The sequence below is a fragment of the Agelaius tricolor genome, unplaced genomic scaffold (assembly GCF_023055355.1).
Source record: "Agelaius tricolor isolate 1412-34295 unplaced genomic scaffold, bAgeTri1.0.p SCAF_66, whole genome shotgun sequence".
NCBI lineage: Eukaryota > Metazoa > Chordata > Aves > Passeriformes > Icteridae > Agelaius > Agelaius tricolor.
Genome location: NW_027269326.1, coordinates 365,428 through 386,752, shown reverse-complemented (window position 1 = coordinate 386,752; position 21,325 = coordinate 365,428). Strand labels below are relative to the sequence as shown.

Below are 21,325 nucleotides of genomic sequence, written 5' to 3'. Positions count from 1 at the left end.
CCCTTGAATGGACACTGGGAAGTCACACATTTTAAAAATTTACACTTTCCCTGTCTCCCACTTCTCCACCCCCTTTCCTCCATTAAAAGTGAGCTGCAAAGGCCCCGATGAGGTAGGCCAGGGGTGCCCCTGTGGCAGCAGAGTCCGAGCAAGAGGATGAAGTCATCCCAAATCACAGAGACAGCAAGGGAAATGCTATTCCCATCACAGGGCTAAGGAAGGACCCACCTGCACTTCCCTTCCTGGAAAGTCTGGTCAGCAAAGCAGATTTGGGTGGATTTACAGATGGAAAACGCACTCAGCCCCTGGGCTGCTCAGGAAAGGTGGGATGGGCTGGGAATGAGCACAGGACACACAGTACAAACATCTGGTATTTTATTAAGCCAGTTGCTGTGCTCAGACCATGGTCAGACAAACGCTGGGAGCCCCAGCCCCTGCTCGCCCAGCTGGGCCCCGTGTCCCCCCAGTCCTCCCTGGCTCTGCAGGCCCGTGAGCCACACGAGGGCTGAGGAGAGGTGATTGTCCCTCGCCTCCAACCCACATCCCCTCAGTGCCAGTGCAAGGCCAGCAACACCAGCCCTGTGCCAGCCTGCCCTGTCCCTGCCCGCTGCTGCTGCACACCCACAAGGAAAAGAGCCCAAAATTGAAGATGTGAGACAAAATCCGAGGCGTTGCGGGTGGCCTCAAGCCAAGCGAGGATGGGAGCAGAGGAGCTGCTTGGAACAGCCCATGAAACCATGGAGCAGAAGCCCAACAAGCACCAGTGACTGTGTCCACCATGGTTTGGGGACAGCCCAGCCAGCCTCAGCCACCACAGACCTGTGTCCTCCCAGCGTGGGGTCACCCCAACAACCCCGAACCGCTCAACAGGGTGGCAATGAAGAGAAAAACCAAACCCAAGAAACACACCAGAACACATGAAAACTCTTGTTTTCAGCCCACAAGATGGTTTTTCTGTTTGCTCTCCTTCCCAGCACAGCAGGCACTACTGGACTGGCTCACAGCTGGTGCAGGAGGAGCCACGGGCAGAGCCTGCAGCCTCCACCCTGCCTGATGCTGTCCTGGTGAGGCAGCTCACAGTTCTGCCTTGCAGAGGCTGGGGGGCTCTCAGGGAGCCCCCACTGCAGCACCACAGAGCCTTCCACAGAACAACCCCTTGGCTTCCACCCCCAGAGCCTCTCTGAGCAGCCAGGGGAGAAACTCAGGGCCCTGGGACAGAGCAGAGCTGTGCAAGGAGGAAACTCCAGCTCATCCTGAGCGTTGGGATAGGAGCAGTGCCTTGCTTTACCCCAGGCCAGGGAGGATATGCTGAGCCCCCTCAGAAGGCCAGGCCTGCTGGAGGACACTCAGTGCCACCTCCCCAAGGCTGCTCCCACACTCCAGAGCCTCCCAGGTGTTCAGCTCCAGCCATCTCTGACTGGGGATGCAAATCCAAAACCATTCACCAGCTCCTCAAGCCCAGTGCTCTGGACAGGAAGAGGGCAGCACAGGGACCCTTCAGGTGTCCTTTTTAAAGGTCACAATCCCTCCCCATGCAGCCCAGAGTGGAAGGTGCCATGGGGGCAGTCAGGATTGCCCATTGCATGGTGAGGGGCTTCTTTCTGCCCTGCAGGTGTGCAAACCCTTGGGATATTAAACCAACCCCTCAGGGGAGCAGAGCAGTGACTGAGAGAGAGCTGGGGGCAGCCCCTGTTGTTGCCATGTGGCCCCACATGGGCTCACAGCAGCTCCTCTGCCTCTGGTTACAGAAAATGAGTTTATTTCCTTTTGTTCTTAAACTGGATGCTGTGCCCAACCAGGGCCTCAGTGGCTCAGAACACAGCTCCTCCTCCTCCTCAGCCTGCCCAGCACTTGGCTCCCAGCTGCCACCCTGCACAGCTGTGGGAGCTGCAAGAACTGAAAACACTTGCCATCAAGAGAAACACTTGCCAGCAGCAAGACAGGAATTCCCTCTGGGCTGCTGCTTTACCTGTACTGCTCTTCTCTCTCCCCTCAAGGTCCAGCCAGGAGCCAAGGAATGCTCAACCTCAGCCCAGGGTGAAGCTGAAGGCTGCCCCCAGCTCCTCACTGCTTTGACCAGAGCCCTGCAATGCTTCTCTCCAGCAGCCACAAGGGTGACACTGAGGCTCTCAGGACAAACACTCCAAGCTCAGCCCCAGGGACCTCCAGACTCCTCTGCTGTGCTCAGCAGCCAGGATCAGGGGGGGTTTCTTCAGCAGCAGGGAAAAGCAGAGCACATCAACTCTGTGCCCTCCACCAGACAAGGAGGGCTTCACCTCAACAACAGTCCCACAAGGAGATTCCCTTCATGTTTTTCCACCCCATGGAACAGAAATAATGAGCTCCACACAAACAAAGGACTCCAAATAAAACTGACTGGGAGCTTCACAACCCATTCAGATCTCCAAGGATCCCCCAGGTGTGCCAGAGTCTCTGACCTGCACGTGACCTTCTCTTGGCTTAGCCAAGCAAAGTACTGTGAGTTCCAGGAGAAGATCCTGCAGGGAAACCCCTGTCCCTCACAGCCAGGGATGGACCAGCTGTACCAGGGAGGTTGGCATTTCCCTCTGCTGCGCTGTAAAGGAGCTGGAACTGGAACAGAAATGAATCCTCTGGTACTTGTGCTGGTATTTTTAGTTTTTTACCTGAAAACAAGGAACACCCTGCCCCTGCAGTCCAACACACCATGCTCAGAGCCTGCACAGAGTGGAGGATGTGACTCCACTTCTCATGTTTTGCTCTCTGGCTGTAGCAGTTTCTGGCTGGCCCATGTGAGAACACAGATAGAAGACTCCAGTGGTTTGTACTTGCATAGCTGCTGCTGGTTCATGTGGATGGGGACATCTCTTCGTGGGCACACAGAGGCAAGAAGAGGGAGCATGAGGAGACTGCCCAGCCCCTCTCCTGCTGCCCTGGGAGCAACCTGCAGCTTCACATGCGAGCACCGGCCGAGGGACAGCGTGTCAGACACAGGCTGAGGGAGATGCTGCCAGGATGGAGCTCTGCAGGATCCCTCCCAGCTCCCCTGGGCTCTCCCAGCATCCTTGCAGGTAGCACCAGCCCTCCTGTTTGGGATGCCAAAAGCAGGGAGCAGTCTGTGAGCTCAGTGCTCCTGCACAGCCTCTGCCAGCCCAGAGGGATGTGACAAAAGGGGACACAAACGCTCCAGCTCTGTCACCATCTCTAGCACAGCATTGCAGCAGTGGTGCATTGAACAACCAGCAGAAGATAATGGCTTTGAGATTCTCCTTCCTCCTCCACACCCTATTGAAAGATTTAGTGGGGGGGAAAAAAAAAGGGAAAAAAGAAAAGATGAAAAAGAGGCTTTGGGTCCTTCGGAGACATCTGCTCCATCCCAGTGTTGCAGTGCTCAAGCCAAGCATTTGAGCCTTAATGGTGTATGAATCCCACCCGGCTCTTCTCTCTCTTTCAGCAGTTCTGCCAGATTCCTCCTTTTCTCCAAGGTCTAATGCATAGTGGGAGAAGCTGGGGATGGAGGCAGAGTCCTGTGGCCTCCCTGGAGCAGCGTGGTGGAGCTTGTGTTGCTCATGAAGCGTGCAGCTCCCAGGGAGAGTGGAGTGCAACGTGGGGCTGCTCCCTCCTCACAGGCCAACATCCCTTTGCACTGAGCCTGCTCCATGGGGGCCTGGGAAAGGAAATAAATATGCTTGTTCTAAGACAAAAAAGAAAATTATATTAAGAGCTTCTTCCCCCTTTTAAATAGAGTGTTTCCTTTTCTTTCTGACGTTGGAAGAGTATCCAAAACCCCAAAGGAACTCCTCTTTTTTCTTTTTTTTTTTTTTTTTTGTAATATTATTCATATATATAAAAACTAAAAATTAAAAGGAAAAAAAAACCCTTGGGAAAAAAAAAAAATTAATTCAAAAGGAGGAGGTGGGGGGGAGAGAAATACTATCCACTTTCCTGTCCCCAGATTGCCAAACAAGAGCAAAACACTCTTTGCATCTTCTTCCCCAAGCCGGAGGGTTCCGTTCCTGCTGCGCTGGTTTGGTTTTGCTGAAGTGAAGTCCATGCTTTGAACCACCAGCCTGCTTCTGCTGGCCAAGCAAGCTTTGGGAGGAAGGAGGGGGATGCAGGACTGCCTGTCTCTCGCCCATCTCTGCCCACTGGGAGAAGGGCAGAGCTCTGCCCCGGCCATTCCGAGGGGCCTCTCTCAGAGCAGCTGGGCCCATCAGAGCTGTACAGCCGTCTGCTCAGGATGCAGGTGGAGGGTGTCAGTGTGCGTGCCCACTTTGCATTTTTGTTTTGTTTTTGTTTTTGTTCTTTTTTTTTAATTCATTTGGGTAGGTATTTTTGTTGCTGTTGCTGCTGCTGCTGCTGCTTCTTCGTGTCTTAAGTGTCGCCCAGATTGTTGTTTCCTTCGTTCAGACGCTGCACGTTGCGAGAGGGGGAGAGAAAGGTTCACCAACCCGAAGCCTTTCTGACCATCAGCCCATCTCTTTCCACTGCTTGTAGAACTCCAGAACATTTTTTATCTCTATGCTGGCATTGGCAGCTGCCTGGATGGCAGACTGTAAGCAAACACAGAAAAACAAGTGGTTAATTTTTAACACAGAAAAAAGGTGGTTCATTTTTTTAACACAGAAAAAAGGTGGTTAATTTTTAACACAGAAAAAAGGTGGTTCATTTTTTTAACACAGAAAAAAGGTGGTTCATTTTTAACACAGAAAAAAGGTGGTTCATTTTTAACACAGAAAAAAGGTGGTTAATTTTTTAACACAGAAAAAAGGTGGTTCATTTTTTTAACACAGAAAAAAGGTGGTTAATTTTTAACACAGAAAAAAGGTGGTTCATTTTTTTAACACAGAAAAAAGGTGGTTCATTTTTTTAACACAGAAAAAAGGTGGTTCATTTTTAACACAGAAAAAAGGTGGTTCATTTTTTAACACAGAAAAAAGGGGGTTAATTTTTAACACAGAAAAAAGGTGGTTCATTTTTTTAACACAGAAAAAAGGTGGTTCATTTTTTTAACACAGAAAAAAGGTGGTTCATTTTTAACACAGAAAAAAGGTGGTTCATTTTTTAACACAGAAAAAAGGGGGTTAATTTTTAACACAGAAAAAAGGTGGTTAATTTTTTAACACACAAAAAAGGTGGTTCATTTTTAACACAGAAAAAAGGTGGTTCATTTTTAACACACAAAAAAGGTGGTTAATTTTTAACTTGCTGCCGTTCCCAGCCTGGGGACTCTCTGGCAGCCTGGCACAGCTGGAAGGCCAAATCCTCCCAATTCTCATTGCTCTGGTACAAGAGGCCTGCACAGACATGGGATTAAATTCTCTCACCTGTCCCAGAATACTCTGTATCATAAAATCAAGAAGCCTTGAGGGAAATAAGGAATCTCAACATATAAAGTAACTTTGGGGAAACCAAACTTTGGGGATTAGCCAAAGTGAAAACATTTTAAAAAATCTCTTTCCAATCAATCACATTATATCCTTGCTAGGAAACAAAATGGCTCAGCTCAGGCAGACAAGATCTACTGACCTGCATGGGCACTGAGAAGGAGCTCGGGTCCTCCAGCTGGAAGCCTGTGATGATGGTGACCATTCCTGTGGTGTCATCCTCCCCACTGCCCTGGGACACTGTCAGCTGCTTGCAGCTGTCCAGTATTTTATAGAGATTCCTGACAGAAAAGAGAAACAGAGGGGAAGGTCAGCAGGAAGGCCACATCTGCTCAGGACAATAAATGGAAAGCAGGGTTGCTTTCCTGTGGCCATTAAGGACTTTTCTGAGATCTTTCTGAGCACAGAGTGCTTTGTGGAACATGCACAGGTGGCTGTCCTTATCTCCAAGGAATTCCATCATTACTCACATAGAACAAGCTCTGCAATTGCTCCCAGTGCTAACAGCTCTCCCCAAAGCCACCTGCCTGCTGTGAGCCCAGCTCAGGCACCTTCAGATGCTGAAATCTTACCAGGCATCTAAATCTTGTCTCTTCAATTTATGCCTCTCAAAGCTCTTCCCAACATCTTTCTGGCAACGAATGTACCTAAGGAAAAGCAGAATCTCTGAGCTCATATGGAGACTGTCACACAGCTGAAGTCAGTGCTCCACAGCAGCTCCTCTGGGTGCTGGAGGCCTTCCCCCAACCCAGATTTAACACCCAAACATCCATGCAAGGAATGATCTGTGAATCCCTCCCATCCCCTCCCTGCCTCACACCATTCCCACACGGTGCTCACAGCACCACCAGGCCTGGCATTGACCCCAGAGATGCAGTTTGTCCTTTCAGCTGTGTTTCTGCAGAGCACCCGGGCACAATTCAGCTCTTCCAGCACTCTCAGTGCAGTGGCAAAGGTCACTGCTCCAGTTTATACAGCAACAGAGATGCAACTCCACCATTGCTCAGAAGCTTCTGCACTTCACAGCTGAAGAGCCACCTGCTGCATCTGCTCCTTCCCACTCCTGAACTCTGGTTCTTCCTGGGCCCACTCCTCAGTCTGCTCCAAGGAATCCACTGCTTGCTCCCACCCAAAGCCCACCCATTCCAAAACCAAAGGAAAATCCCACCCCTGTCCTGCTCTCACCTGTTTCCCTTTTTAAATTCTGCCTCCAGGTACCGAATGCTGTCCCTAGCACCGGCGTTCTCCTTTTTCAGGAAGTCCAGGCCATCGATAACTAACAGGAACAAAAAAACAAAATACCAAAATCATCTTGTTTACACTTCTACTTCTGCAAACTAATCCAGAGGTGCCAAGTACTCCCCATTGCACAGAACACTGTCCCAGTGTACAGCTGCCACAGGAGAGGCACGGGGGGAACAGGACCTCTCTCCTCTCAGCTCTTCTGACTCTGTCAAAATCCCAAGCATGGGCCACACACAGAACAGGCCCCAAAAGCAACACATCAAAAGGGTTTTGCAACTGTTCCAGATGAAGTGAAGGGTAAGAGCAGGAGGAGGGAAAGCCAGCACCCAGGCAGGCCCCTGGGGCCTGCTCCCAGCACAGAAGGGTCAGGGGGCAGCCACTGGCAGTTACCTGCTGTGGAGTCCCCATACCTGTTCGAGGGATGATGATGATGAACCTCCCACTTGTGGCCAGCTGCTTGACAAGAGCCAGGTGCTGGCAGAGGGCCTGGGTGTCAGGAACCAGGTAAGGAGACATGGCTGACTGTGCCTTGGGCTGCTGGAGACTGCCTTCCAGCTGAGACACCTCCAGCTGAAAACACACATGCAAAGAGACTCGTTTCACATTGATGCTGAAACAAATCATCAAACAGGACAAGACTTGCCCTGCAAAGCTCCACCAGGCCCTTCCAGCCTCCAAGCACACAGAACAGAGGGCTGGATGCAGCAGAGGGTGAGCAAGAGAAGAGGATCTCACTCTGCACTGCCCAGTGTAGCCCCACCCTGAGTACTGGGAACAGTTTGGGGCACTTTGATGTAAGAGGGGCATTGAAATATTAGAGAGTGTCTAGAGTGGGATAACCAGGATGGTGAAAGGCCTCAGGTGGCTGAGGTCACTCAGTTTGCTCAGCTTGGGGCAGAGAAGGCTGAGGGTGACTTCCCCATCACAGCCTGCACCTTCCTCGAGGGGGTCAGCAAGCAGGAGGTGCTGACATCCTCTCCCCAGTGACTAGCAATGAGGAAATATAAAAACATTTCATTTCTAGCTTCATTGCTGCATCAGGACAAGTTCATGCTGAACATTAGGAAAAGGTTCTTCCCCCAGAGGGGGAACAAGCTCCCCAGGAAAGTGGCTGTTGCACCAAGCCTGCCAGAGCTCAAGGAATGCCTGAACTACACTCGTGGGCATTCAGTTTAAAGCACCCTGTGAGGAGCAGGGACTTGGACTCCTGATCCTTATAGGATCCCTTCCAACCCGAGATACTCTACAGTTCAACCTATGCAGAATGGACTTACTGCCTCTGTGTGGGACAGGAGCAGAGAGTTCCCCCTTCCCTTCCCAGGTTCTGACATTCCAGCCAGTACCCTGCTGGTTTTCAGGCTGGAACTGGAGTCTCCTACCTGCAGCCGAAGCTGGGCCATGTCTCTCATGAGCCTGTTCCGCCGAGCTTCCTCTGCAGCCTAGTTGCAAAACCAAACTTCCATATCAGTTAGCAGGAAACACACCAGCTGACACTAATATACACTTCCAGAGTGAAAAGTGGAACAGCTTTAAGAAACAGAACTTTCATCTCCTCCCAAAGATCTGTGATTATAGTTACAACCTCATAGTAACCTACAGGAAACAGAGAATACAGAGGATTCATTCACCTCTACCAACTCACCATGTGGAACTGAGCCTGGGCCTGGTGCAACAAGTTGTCTTGCTCAGACTGTGCTATGCTGATGAAGATCCCAAGCTCTGAGTTGAACTGCAGGATGCTGCCTTGCAAGTGGGTGATGAAGTGGCCGAAGCTCCGAATGCAGCAGATGCGCACGACAGACTGCAAGGGAGGAGCAGCTCCAAGTCAGAGCCACCACTCAGGCTGTGCCCGAGGCAGTGCCCACCTGCCCCCCACACTCTTGAAAAAGGCAGGAACTGATATTAAATGCCCAGTTCTGATGGATGTTTGTCATCTCTTCTGAAGTCAGAGACTGCAGGAAAGGCTACAGCTGGCCAGTAGGTTCAGGGGTGCCAGTGTCACAGGCATCTTTTAGGAAAAATCCTTTCCTGAGGATTGTTCCTCCTGAGAAGCTGAGAGGCCTCAGGAACAACATGTAAACAATGGTTATCTGCTGCTGTGGAATGCAACAGGTGCATCTGGGATTGGGCTCATGTGGTTGTTTCTAATTAATGGCCAATCACAGCCCAGCTGGCTCTGACTCTCTGTCCAAGACACAAGCCTTTGTTATTTTTTCCTTCTTTTTCTATTCTTAGCCAGCCTTCTGATGAAATCCTTTCTTCTATTCTTTTAGTATAGTTTTAATATAATATATATATATCATAAATTAATAAATCAGCCTTCTGAAACATGGAGTCAGATCCTCATCTCTTCCCTCATCCTCGGACCCCTGTGAACACCATCACAGTGCCAGCAAGTCTGGGGCTTCCTCAACCCAAGAAAATCAGGAAAAATCAGCAGCACCCTGCCACACCTGCCCCATAAACCTCTGCTCAAGCCCTCAGTGCTAGGAAAAGGAACCACATAACACAACAATCCAGGTTGTATCTGTTTTTTTTTTTCCAGGATTTAGCCCAACTCACCTCCTCGACTGCAGAGAAAATGGGCCGATCCTGCTCGAAGTTAAACCTCTTGTGTGCATTTTTCAGAGGGGGGAGATTGCGCAGGGCCACGTCCTCAGGGAGCAGCAGGTTGGCCTTCAGGTCTGGCAGCTCAGCATCACTCAGCATATCCTTGACTTCATCACACAGGGCCAGCCCTGGAGAGGAGGGACAAGGAGGAGAGCAGAACAGCTGGTGAGGGGGTAAGAGGAGAACTCTTTAAGGGACATGGTCTGTAATGGTGGGGCAGAGGTGTTAGTGAAACGTGATCTGTGAGCACCTGAGGAAGGAGGAAGCATCAGACCACCCACAATATACAGAGCAACTCCCCCAAACAATCTGCCAGGGGACTCTGGGGAATCTCCTGTTTGGAGGGACAGCTTTCCCACCTGTTGATGAGCAACCCTGTTTAAACTCAGCTTCTCACAAACCATTGGGAACTTCAGGCTCAGCCCTGAAGATGCACAGAGCACATCATGAGCAGCTGGAGCTCTGAAACTATTTTCCAGGATTACCATGGCAAAATTACAGCCTTACTCCTGCTACTGGCAGTGAATTTCACTCCTGCTGGCCACACATGGATTCTCACACGTTGGTGCCAGTGTTTCAGTATGCTGCCAGCCACATTAATGCATTGATATAGCATTTTTTGTGTGTGATTTTTGGAGTTGAAATGTCAGGGCCAGGAGTTGAACTCAATCCTGGAGCGAGGTGAGGGGTCTCTTCCAACTCAGGATGTTCTGTGATTATATGATTCTAAAGATTATGGGACAGTATTTAACTGGAATGATGCTTACACAAAAAAAAAAATAAAACCAAAAAACAACACACATGCATGTTTTACTTCCTATAGTGCTTATAAAAGCTGCTACTAGGAAATCTCCCTCCCTGGGCTCTCACACACCCTGGGAATCACTGATGGCTTGGTAAAACATGACATTGCCATTCTTTCTCCAGTACCTGATTCCTGCAGGTCTGCAGCAGAAGGCAGAAGGTTCAGGAGCACAGACAGCCTGTTCCACAGGCTCTGAGAGCTCTGCAGGAACAGAACACAAAAGGCCATATAAAATATCGTGACAGATGTATACAACCCTCAGAACACTTTATAAAGAGTAAACCTCACCATCCTTCTTAGCCCAGAGTAGCTGAATTCAGCTGGTGGGGGACATAACATCACCCTTTGCCCAGGACTGGGGCCATGGCTGCAACCAGCCCAGGGAAGCTGACACAAGCTTGTAGAGAGCCCTGACCCCATCCCCACCTGAGCACACATAATGATGAGGTCTGTGTTTGTCCTCAGCCAGTCCAGGAACACTTTCACAGTAAGCAGCAGCCCTTCATTGGTCACAATCTCCAACTTCTCCTGAAGGGATCGCTCATTTCTGCAGGATTTGTTACTTGAAATGCTTTCTTCAGAGTCAGACACATCATCTGGAAAACAAAGGCAAGCACAAGATGGCAGCTGTTAAATCCCCTGAGATGTCAAGTCAGAACAGCACTGGGCTTGTAACAGTTGAGTTGAAATACTGTGTGCCACCACACATCCTCAAAAAACCAGTCCCTGTCCCCTGTGCTGTTACTGGAGTCTATCACCCCTGCATTTCCTTGGGATAAGAGGGTTAAAATCTCCCTGTGAAGGTCTGACCAGTGCCTAAGCTCTGCAGCAGCCTCCACCCTGACAGAGTGGGGCAGTGCCAGGGCCCAGAGCAGCTCCTGCAGGGAACAGAGCCCTGAGGCCAACATGCTCCCAGCTTGGAGCCAGGCAAGAGCAGGAAATGGCAGGGCTGTCCTGTGAGTCAGAGAATTTTAAATATTGAACATTTTCTTCACACTCTTGTAGCTCTCCAGAGCTGAGGTTCTCAAAGCCATTGCCAGTGGGAATCACATGTGACACAGGTGACCTGAGGTCAAGGTGGGAATCACCCACACATTTTGCTACAGATCCTCATTTCAAGTGCTACCAGTGCTTCCCATCAGCACAGCTGTGGGCATTCCATAAAGCCTCAGAATCACAAGAAAGGAAAGGATTTATGCAGAACCCACCACTGAGAGTGTTACACCATGAAAAAGCAGTTTGGATACAGCACACATGAGGAGAGCTCAAAGCTAAAAAGTACACCCTGAACTCATTCCATCTCTCATTTTCTACACCTGGGAAGGCATTGTGGCCACACAACAGCAAGATAACACTGAGGGAAAGGGTTAAACAGACCAAAGCCCATTTGTTTCTTCCCCCATCTCTTTCATGTGGCCATGGAACAGTGCCAGGAGCCAGTCAACACTAACATGATCTAATACTGTGCCTTCAAATGCTGGCCCAGGCAAAGCCTGAATCTTGCCAGTGCTGTAGGCCAGCTGGATTTGGGAGCAGGATGTAGAATGTTTCCTTGCTCCAGGGAAGCTGGGAGGAGTGAAAAACAAGACTGAACAGGCCCATGTAGTTTTATGTGAAGCACAAACAATTCCCTGTAGTTTATCAGATCTCCCTTTGCAGCTGTTTTTGCCCAGAACATCACTCAGGTGTGTAGGATGAGTGGTAATGGAGACATGGCAGCTCCACCTGCTGCACATCTCCCAGGGGTTCAGCATGAACAGTCAGTGAGGCACATCTGGGGGCTCACAGAGAGACCCTCAACACCTCTCACATGCACCTGGGTCACATCTTCCACACAAATTTCCACATGAGCATTGGGGCTGATAATCTGTCCTCTCATGGACAACTTCCTGTCACCAGAAGCAACAGTAAGTGTCTGATTGGATATTTCACAAAGGGAAAAATGGAAGATGCAATTTTTAATACCTGCTGGAATCATCCTCTGGAGCCAAAATGGCTTCACTACAGCAAATCATGCCTGAAAAATTCACTGGCTTTCTACAATGGGGTTATAGCAGTGGAGGATGAGGGAAGAGCAACTGAGCTCACCCACCTGGGTTTGTGCAGAGCATTTGACACTGTCCTGCACAACATCCTTGTCTCTTTACTGGATTTGAGGGATAGACCACTTAATGGACAAAGACTTGGCTGGATAGTTATGGGTAAAGAGCTGCAGCCAACAGCTCCATGTCCAAGTGGAGAGAGGTGACAAGGGGCATCCTCAGGGCTTGGGACCAGCACTTTTTAACATCTTTGCTGGTGTCACAGTGAGATCAAGTTTACCCTCAACCAGCTTGCTGACAACAGGGTTGTGTGGTTGGAGGGAAGGGATGGCACCAGAGGAACCTGGAAAGGCTGGAGAGGGCTGGGTCTGTGCCAAGCCCAGAAGGAATTGCAAGGGCAAGGAGAAATGTTGAACCTGCATTGGGGCAACCCCAAGCACAAACACAGGCTGGGGGAGAATGGATGGAGAGCAGCCCTGAGAAGGATGTAGGGGCATTGACAAGAAGCTCAGCACGCTGTGGCAATGTGCACTGGGAGCCCAGAAAGCCAACACTGTCCTGGGCTCATCCCCAGCAGCGTGGGCAGTGTGTGAGGGGGGGATTCTGCCCCTCTGCTCTGCTGAGACCCTGCCCTGCAGAGCTGCCCCAGCTCTGGGCTCCCCAGCACAGGGAGGACAAGGAGCTGCTGCAGTGAGTCCAGGGGAGGCCACAGAGATGATCTGAGGGCTCTGGAGCTCCTCTGCTCTGGACACAGGCTGGGAGAGCTGGGGGTGTTGAGCTTAGAGAAGTAAAGGCTCCAGGGAGACCTCAGAGGCCCTTCCAGGGCCTAAAGAGGCTCCAAGAGAGCCAGAGAGGGACTTTGACAAGGTCCTGGATAGGACAAGGGGGAATGGCTTTAAACTGAAGCAAGGTAAATTTAGATCTGGTATTAGGAAGAAATTGCTCCCTGTGAGGGTGGTGAAGCTCTGGCACAGGCTGCCAAGAGAAACTGTGGCTGCCTCATTCCTGAAGTGTTTGAGGCCAGGTTGGAGCAGCCTAGTGGAAGAGGGATGAAATTACATGGGCTTTAAAGTCCCTTCCAAACAAACTAGCCTGTGAGCCTGTGATTATCACAGCTGCTCAGCATTTAGTCTGCAGAACAGTGGTAGTTCTGGTAACCCTGGCTGGCCACAGGTGATTCCTTTGCTCAGTGCACAATTCCTGCATGCTGGGCAGTAAAAATAAAGCTTCTCTGTCAGGAAATGTCCAACCCAAGGCCTACCCACTACTTAGGCAACCTGCTCCTCCAGAGCCAGTCAAAGGAGAGAGCTTGCACCATGGGAAATGTTGAATTTAGCAAACAGACTGCTACAGTTTGCAGTTTTCTACACAAAAAAATTGCAGTAACAAGGGCCTTACCTTGCTCTGCCAAGCTGGGCTTCTCCAGATCTCCATTGACACATGGCTTGCTCTCTAGGCCATCCTTCAAGGCAGGTGGTTCACTGCTGGGTTTCAGGAGGATGTTGCTGAAGGTGGGAGCCAAGCGAAAGCAGCGTTTGGTCTGGAACAGCTGGGTGGACATGGCCTGCAGGTTACTGGCTATGCTTGCATCATTAGTGCTCAGGGAAGCTGGCCCATTGACTGCTGCATCCACAGCTTCACTTTTAGGGATGCTTGGGCTCTTGGAGTCTCCCAGCCCACTGCTATCCACACAGTTTTTTAAGGCCTCTTTGGGCCCACTTTTGCCTTGGCTGCTTCCTTCCTCACCCGGTTCGTCCTCCATGTCCTCCAAGTCAGACCGAGATTCTTGGCTGTTCATGTCGGAGTCTGTCTCCACATCAAAAGCAGCTTCTGCTTCCTCATCACTCTTCTCTGAACCACTCTCTGAGCCATCACTGCCCTTGATGGAGCTCTGGCTGGAGTCAGAGTCAAAGCCCTCGCTCAGGTCGCTCTCATCCACCTTCTGGGCGTGGCGGCGGCGGCGCAGGCAGGACAGACGAGAGTATTTCTTGCTTTTCTTGCAGTCGTTCTTCCTCTGCTCCTCACTGGGCTGATGATTGGCCAGCTCAGCTTCAGCTTCCTTCTCAATTGAGTTCACAGGCTCCCGTGGCTCCTGGTCATCTGCATTTCCAGGGAGAATAAAAGGTAAAGTCACAGTGTGCTCCACAGGCTGCTGCTGGCCAGCCCTGGGTCCAGGGCTGCAGAGGTCAGCCATCACTTCCATCAGTGTGTTCCACCACAGAAAAAGCAACCCCAGAAGAAAGATTCACTTTCTAAAAGCACCTGGGAAGTCAGAATTCCTACTGCCCAAGCTGGCAGTACTATATATAATATATATAATACTCTATATATATAGTACTATATATAATATATACAATACTCTATATATATAGTACTATATATAATATATACAATACTCTATATATAGTACTACATATAATACATATAATACTCTCTCTATATATAGTACTATATATAATATATATAATACTCTATATATATAGTACTATATATAATATATGTAATACTCTGCTACTAGGCAGCCTCAGTGCTCAAGGCTGCTAAACCAGAATAGAACAGAGCTGAATTCCAACTCTCCTCCCCAGCTGTCTACAGTCAGAGCTGTGACCCACTGAGCACGTGCTCTCTAACTACACTGACCTGACCAATCCCTTACCTGACCAACATGCATGGAGCCTTCCTAGCAGCCCTAAATCACTGTGACAGCTTCAAAACATGCAGAGGAGGGGTCATTCCTTGCTGCTTTTACCAGAAACTCCCTCACTCTGCATTCAGTGAGGTATTGCCAATGGACTGTTTGCAGGGGAAAGGTTTAGCAGTTTTAGTCACTGCTCAATAAAACCCCCTTGCCTAAGCAGAATTGAGGGATGCTGAGAGGGCCTGTCTCCTTCAGCCCCACTCTGCCCCTTCTGCCTCCCTCAGCCCAAGTGTTTTACCCAAGATCATCTCCTCAGTGGAGCAGGAAAGCAGCCAGTAAACAACAGCAAACAGAGACAGAGAATAAAATCTCAGATTGGGATAAACAGATGATGAATGAGCTGCCAAGAGGTGCAGAAAGCAAACTCCTTATAAAGAAAGTAACATGTCCATCCTGAGGTGATTCAGATACTCAGAGAGAGCATCCAAGTGGAGAAAACTCAGCACATCAACCTCCTTTGGGGATTCCACACCAGAAATAAAAAATCAATACACACTACAAAACCCATACCCAGGGGAGAAAGGGGAAAGACAGCCCTGTAGGCAGGCAGCCTGGGAGACCCAGGTGCTGCCACCTCTGTTCTCTTACCTGTGCCATCACTCTGAAAGGCTGGGACAGGATTTTCCCCTTCTTCTAGCTCAGCCTGGAGGCGAATATTGACGTGATTTATCAGGTGAGAGAAGAGAGCCAGCGTGAAGGCAATGGCTGCACTGTACTGCTTGGAACCTGCAAGCAGACAGCACAGTGAGATGATGGAGGAGGTGAGCACTGCACCAGCTCAGACAGCAGACACCAGTTCCCCAGACTAACTGTGCTGCTGGATGCTCACCAGGAAATTCCCAAAGCAAAGCCAGCATTGCTTACCTGCCCTCTTGAGGCTGTGAACGCTCATGAGGCAGATGATCACCATGCGAAAGATCAGGAGATCAGGAAGGAAGGAGTAGCCACTCTCATACTCTTCTTCATCTTCACTGGTTGAGCTCAGGTTAGGAGGAGAGGGCAGGTAGAACAAGCACAGGTTGAAATCCTCCAGCACAGACTGGCAGAGAGATGTCAGCTCAGAATCCAAAGAGCTTAAAAAAGAGTGAAAAATAAATAAGCATTATTAACTCAAGACTCTGCTCCTGGCATGTCTGCCCAGAAACTGAACCAAAACTGGCAGTCAGGCTGTTCTTTAGCACTAGGCAGGATGAAGCACCAGGGAAGTAAATGACATTAATCAGATTATGTTTTCCTCTTTGAAAGCTGCTTAACTAAAGACAAACAATACCTAGAGAGGGTCACCAAAAACCAGATTAATTTCCCCCTGGGAGCTCAGCAGTGGCCATTAAGATACACAAGGCACTTAAATGCTAAAGGAAGCAAAACTTCTAGATGCACTGCTCAGTGAAAAGTATTTCACTGCCACACACACAGGACTCAGTTTTTCCTCCTCCCATGTCTCTCCTACAGCCCAGAATATTCCAAAATCCTCCACAGCTATTCAGTCCTCCAAAGGAAGCATCCATGAGATCAATCCAATGGGCTGTGGGAGCCTCCTAGTTACAATAAAACAGATCTGCTTGTGAAATTTCCAGCAAAGCCTCCTCAGAGGAAAGTCTGCTTGGGAAATTAAAGTAATTCCCAAATTTCTTATGTTCTAAATACAAGTTGAGTGGATATTACAGGAACCTTGTAGTTCCACCTCAGTACAAGGCAGCATTGGAAAGCCAGTCCCATACTGGGCTGCATGACCAAGGGCAGAGCCAGCAGGTTGAGGACGTGTTCTCCCTCTCTATTCAGCACTCACAAGGTGGCATCTGGAGCACTGTACCCAGTCTCTGGGTCCACAGGACAAAAAAAACATTAAACAAAACCACACTGACAAACTGGGTTTAGTCCAGCAGAGGAACAGAGAACATGATGAATGAGAAGAAGCAAAGAGAATCAAGTTTGTTCAGCCTGAAAGACAGAAGGCATAGGAGGGTTGTCTTCTGTTCCAGCTGTGATTACAGAGGACTCAGTAAGCCTCTCCTTAGTGGTGCACAGAAAAAGAAGAGAAATTATGGCTACACACTGCAGAAAAGAAAAATGAGATTAGATGCAAGGAGAAAAAAATTCTGTGCTGAAGGTGGTCAAACACTGAAAGGGGACCAGAAAGGTGTGGGATTTCTGTCCTTGGATCCAGTCAAAACCCAGTGTGATGAAACTCTGAGCAAGCTCATCCAAATTCACATCTGCATCTACTTTCACAGTGAACACCACTTTGGGGAAGTACCAGACCCCCAAAAGGTCCCTTCCAACCTCAACCATTCCACAATGAATTTAACCACAGCTCGTATTTAAGCCCTTTAAAACACCAGTTCTGTTTCAAGGAGTAAAAGATTTATTTAAAATCACCTGAAAACCTCCCAGCAGAGACAGAGAAAATCCAATAAAAAAATCTAAAAGCCCAAAATCACACAGCTACACAAAGCTTCTCATTTATTCCAACACAACCAGGTTTTGGTGTTTCTTTGAACAGGGTGTTTGGTTACAGAATTCCAAGTGCAGTGAACTGATTGTCAATAGAAGACACAATCCAGCACAACCTTACCTGCTCTTTGGCTGCAAAAGACTCTGCAGGTACATGAAGCTCACCAGCAACCTCTTAATGTCTTTTCCTCTAAAAAGATGGAGGAGAAAACACTGTAAAGCAGGTGCCCTATCACAGATACAGAACTCTATTAGCAGGTAAATCAGGTCTCAACTGAGAAGTCCATTCTGATGAAATTGGGGAGAAAGAAGACAGTTTATAGACTGCCAACTTTCACCACTATGCCCCAACCCTCATGAACAGTCCCCAGCTCCAGGGAAGAGTGAGAAAATCTCTCAATGCAAGCTCTACACCTGGTCAGCATTAGGTTTTCTCCTGAAATTATGACCCAAGACAGCAAGATTGGGATCTAGAGTGAAAAATTCTGGGAACAGTCACTGTGCTAAATGGCCCATCCACCAGCTCCACTCCCCACAAGGACATTACTCTCAACCCACTGCAAACTCTCAGCCTGCACCTCTCCTTTTCCTTCTCTTCTTACCGTTTCTTGCTTGGAGACAACTTCCTGGTCTCACATTTCTTCAGCTGATGGTACATCTTGGCTGCTTTGTCATACAGCCTCTTCAGGTTCCCATAGGCACCTTCGAAGGACACTTCAGACTGGATGCTAAAGCACCAAAACAGAACACAGCCAAAGTTCTTTATTTCTCCACAAGGCTGCTCACACTTTAGGGCTTTAAGTTATTCAGGCATTGAGGCATGGGCACAGGTACCCAGTGCTGCTTTCTGGACATGCTGGGCAACTCCCACCAATGGCTGCAAACTGCACTTGAGCTGCCTCACAGCTTCCACCTGCCCTGCTTACACATATTCTCAAATCAGTGCCTTCAAGCCAGGAATTCTACCCTGCTCACACCACAGAGTGCCTCCCTCAGCACCTCCAACCCACTTCCAGCTTGGAGGAAGCCCTCCAGGGCTGATTAGTAACCAGCACAATGGTTTGGTTTGGTTTAGTTTGGGTTTGGTTTGGTTTGGGTTTGGTTTGGTTGGATTTGGTTGGGTTTGGTTTGGTTTGGGTTTGGTTTGGTTTGGGTTTGGTTGGATTTGCTTGGATTTGGTTTGGTTTGGGTTTGGTTTGGGTTTGGTTTGGGTTTGGTTGGGTTTGGTTGGGTTTGGTTGGGTTGGGTTTGGGTTTGGTTTGGGTTTGGTTTGCTTGGATTTGGTTGGGTTTGGTTTGGGTTTGGTTTGGGTTTGGTTTGACCGAGGCTCACTCTCATTACTACCAGTCCTACTCAAGGGCAAACCAAACTCATCTCTCTCCCCTCCCCTAAAATTCATTTGCCAAAACCAGTGCCAAGTTCAAAGTAAGGAGAAGGGGATCTGGCCCCCAGAGCAGCAGAGCACAGGTTCCCTGCTCAGGACATGCAGATGTGCAGGAACTCACCAGCGTAGGTAGCAGTAGGTCGCTTCCACATTGTAGTACTTGCTCCCTGCCAATGTCCCCAGTTGGTTGAAGGGCATTCCTGTCAGGAAGGAGAGGGGCAATGGAATTTACTTGGAATTCTCCAATGGCCCTGGCTAGAAAGTAGATCCTTTCAGTACATTTCCACATAGGAGGGAAGCCAGGAGACACAAAGAGTAGTAAAGCTGTAGCACAAAGGTCTGGACTATTCAATCCTTCCACCATCCAGGGTCTGTTTTCCATTTTACAGAGCTTTTAGATCCTCCCCACCTTGTGCCAGTTATCTATGACAGAGAGAAGAGCAAACACCTCCTCCTTTGTATTAACAGTGGTGTGGCCTTGACTCCATATTCCCTGACAGAATCATCTTATCAGCATCTGAGAGCTCTATTGCAGCTCCTGTGGTGCAGAAACTTTTGCCACTTTTATTTGGGAACAGCCTTTCAAACAGTTCAGTGAGAACTCTGCAAAGACAGCACGTAAAGAACATTTGGCTGGAATCACACACTTTAGGTATGACACAGCCTCTACTCCAGCACTGATGGGTTCCCAGAAGGAGGCACTTCTGAAGGAGGAAGCAGCACATGAGATTTAATTTTTTTTTTCATGGGTAAAAGGGGAAGGTGACTGATAATGCTCTGCTCCTGGCAATGGAGAGCTGCATCTGTGCTTAGCCCAGAGGTGCAGCATCATCACAGTCAGGGAAGTCTGAGCTTCTCAGAGGTTCTCAGATCAGTACAGTGAGGTCACTGGCAAAGAGCAACCTGGCTTTAACTCCTTTGTTTGGCTTGCCAGCAAAAGGAAAATCACCTGAAAACCTCCCAGCAGAGACAGAGAAAATCCAATTAAAAAATCTAAAAGCCCAGCAAAAGAAGTTCTCAAAGGAAGCAACTTTAACCAGAGGATAAAACCAGTCCTCTCTCAGCTGCAGGATATAACCAGTGTAGCACTGCATTGTTCTTATGTTGCAGCAACACGATTTTAACAACTATAAATCCATGGGAAGTCACTCACCAACTTGTGGTGCAACAGAAAGGGCTTGATAGTAAAATCTCTCAGCCAGCAGCTCCGTGTCCACACCTGCCAGCTCATTCTGATAGCGAGCTGAAAGGAAACCACACACACCCTGCATCACAAACCCAAAGGCAGCACCTGCTGCAGAGCAGCACAGCTTCCCCATTAGCAACACCACAAAACTTGAGACACTGGCCAAGTCAACAAATCCACCAAAGAACTGCTCTTGGCAAAGCCTGCAACACACAGGCTTTGCCAGGCCTGTCTGAACCACTTTTCTTCCACCTGCTCACACCACACACCACAATTCCTGCCCTTTCCAGCCAAGGGCAGAGCCTGCCACACTTGCAGCATCACATGAGCAAAAGGAATTTGTTCTTCTGCTCCATGTGTTAAGTGCTGAGTCACCTATCCTTGAAGTAACTCAGAGTTGTGTACATTTTCCTGTCCCTCAGACTATATTCTAGAACATCAGGGTGTGAAATCAAATCAGCTGACTTATTAAAATACCTGACTGTGGCTAGACTGAGCTTGATTCATTTATTTTCTCCCCCTTTTTTTTTTTTTTTTTTTGACAAATGTAGGCATTTTGGAAACCTTAGGTGACAGCACTGTGAAAAGGTGAGCACATTTCTCTCCCACCACTCAGGTAAGTCATTCCTACTACCCCCTCAAGGCATTTATTTGCAATGCCATTCTTAGGCTGATTCATATGCAACACTAATGCCAAAGAGCTTTCAGCAGCTTGGAGGCTGCAGTGTCAGACACATGTACCTGCAGCACTCTTCCAAGAGCTGCTCTCCACACAGCTGCTCCCTCCTGCCTTTACTCCCACATGTTCACTATCAAGAAGCTGACACACTTAGCACACACTTCAGGAGGTCGTGACTGTGGGACAGTCATGCCTGCTAGAAAAAGGATGCCACACAGCCAAGCACAATGACACTGGAGCTTTGCAGAGGCAAAACTCTGGACTGATGCACAATATTGCCTAAATCTGATTTTCAGTCCCACTGGTGCTGATGGAAGTGGTTTTTAAGTCACAACTAAGAAGTCTGAAGTGAACTCTCTTTGATCCCTCGTGCTGCAAAGGTTTCCACTCTCACAGCCATGGCTACAGCTGCTTAGCAGCAGCAAATTCCTCATCTACCTGACCAAATACAGAGCTCCTGTAACTTGCAGCAGTTCAGCCATGAGGATTTCAGCTTGTGACAAAGGTGTCAGAGTGAAACAAAATCTGCAAGCAACCTTGGCTGGTGCCCAGCAGCACCAGCCTCACATGGTGGGTACAGGCAGCATCTTTTTGCCATTGTAAAGGCTGCCCTGAGAGGCAATGGTGCCCTTACCTAGATCTCCCAGATAAACCAGACACCGGTGACAGGCCATCTGTGCCCACTCCATCTCCTTCTCTGATGCAGAAACAGGTTTCTTGCAGCCTACAAGGAGAGGCACCAAAAGAAGGAAGAGTCTTACATCTAGTGAATAAGATGTACTGACAGAAATCTGTTGATTTCAAGAAGCTATTCCCCTGTTTGTCTGCTTTAAGTAAGCTTTTAAAAACATTCTAT

The 21,325-nt window shown here is 48.9% G+C and overlaps 1 protein-coding gene across 2 annotated transcripts in view; it reads right to left on the bottom strand.

Annotated features, from left to right (window-relative positions):
- Positions 1–358: 358 nt before the first annotated feature.
- The window catches only part of SMG5 (SMG5 nonsense mediated mRNA decay factor), a 28,939-nt gene continuing 7,972 nt past the window's right edge, over positions 359–21,325 (bottom strand). Inside the window, exons 5-23 of one of the 2 annotated variants that reach the window (XR_011684410.1) lie at positions 21,104–21,193; positions 19,758–19,847; positions 18,726–18,804; positions 17,823–17,948; positions 17,342–17,410; positions 15,631–15,839; positions 15,355–15,492; positions 13,467–14,168; positions 10,453–10,622; positions 10,152–10,227; positions 9,174–9,349; positions 8,254–8,412; positions 7,991–8,050; positions 7,022–7,181; positions 6,552–6,642; positions 5,939–6,013; positions 5,509–5,647; positions 2,164–4,532; positions 359–2,126 (exon numbers count right to left, since the gene is read on the bottom strand). Coding sequence is in view for 1 of the 2 variants with exons in the window: in XM_071456970.1 (XP_071313071.1) it covers positions 4,449–4,532; positions 5,509–5,647; positions 5,939–6,013; positions 6,552–6,642; positions 7,022–7,181; positions 7,991–8,050; positions 8,254–8,412; positions 9,174–9,349; positions 10,152–10,227; positions 10,453–10,622; positions 13,467–14,168; positions 15,355–15,492; positions 15,631–15,839; positions 17,342–17,410; positions 17,823–17,948; positions 18,726–18,804; positions 19,758–19,847; positions 21,104–21,193 (2,693 nt within the window). In the remaining variant the exon portion in view is untranslated. Of the gene's footprint in view, positions 4,533–5,508; positions 5,648–5,938; positions 6,014–6,551; positions 6,643–7,021; positions 7,182–7,990; positions 8,051–8,253; positions 8,413–9,173; positions 9,350–10,151; positions 10,228–10,452; positions 10,623–13,466; positions 14,169–15,354; positions 15,493–15,630; positions 15,840–17,341; positions 17,411–17,822; positions 17,949–18,725; positions 18,805–19,757; positions 19,848–21,103; positions 21,194–21,325 lie in introns of both variants that reach the window. The other variant, XM_071456970.1, reaches the window with a different exon arrangement.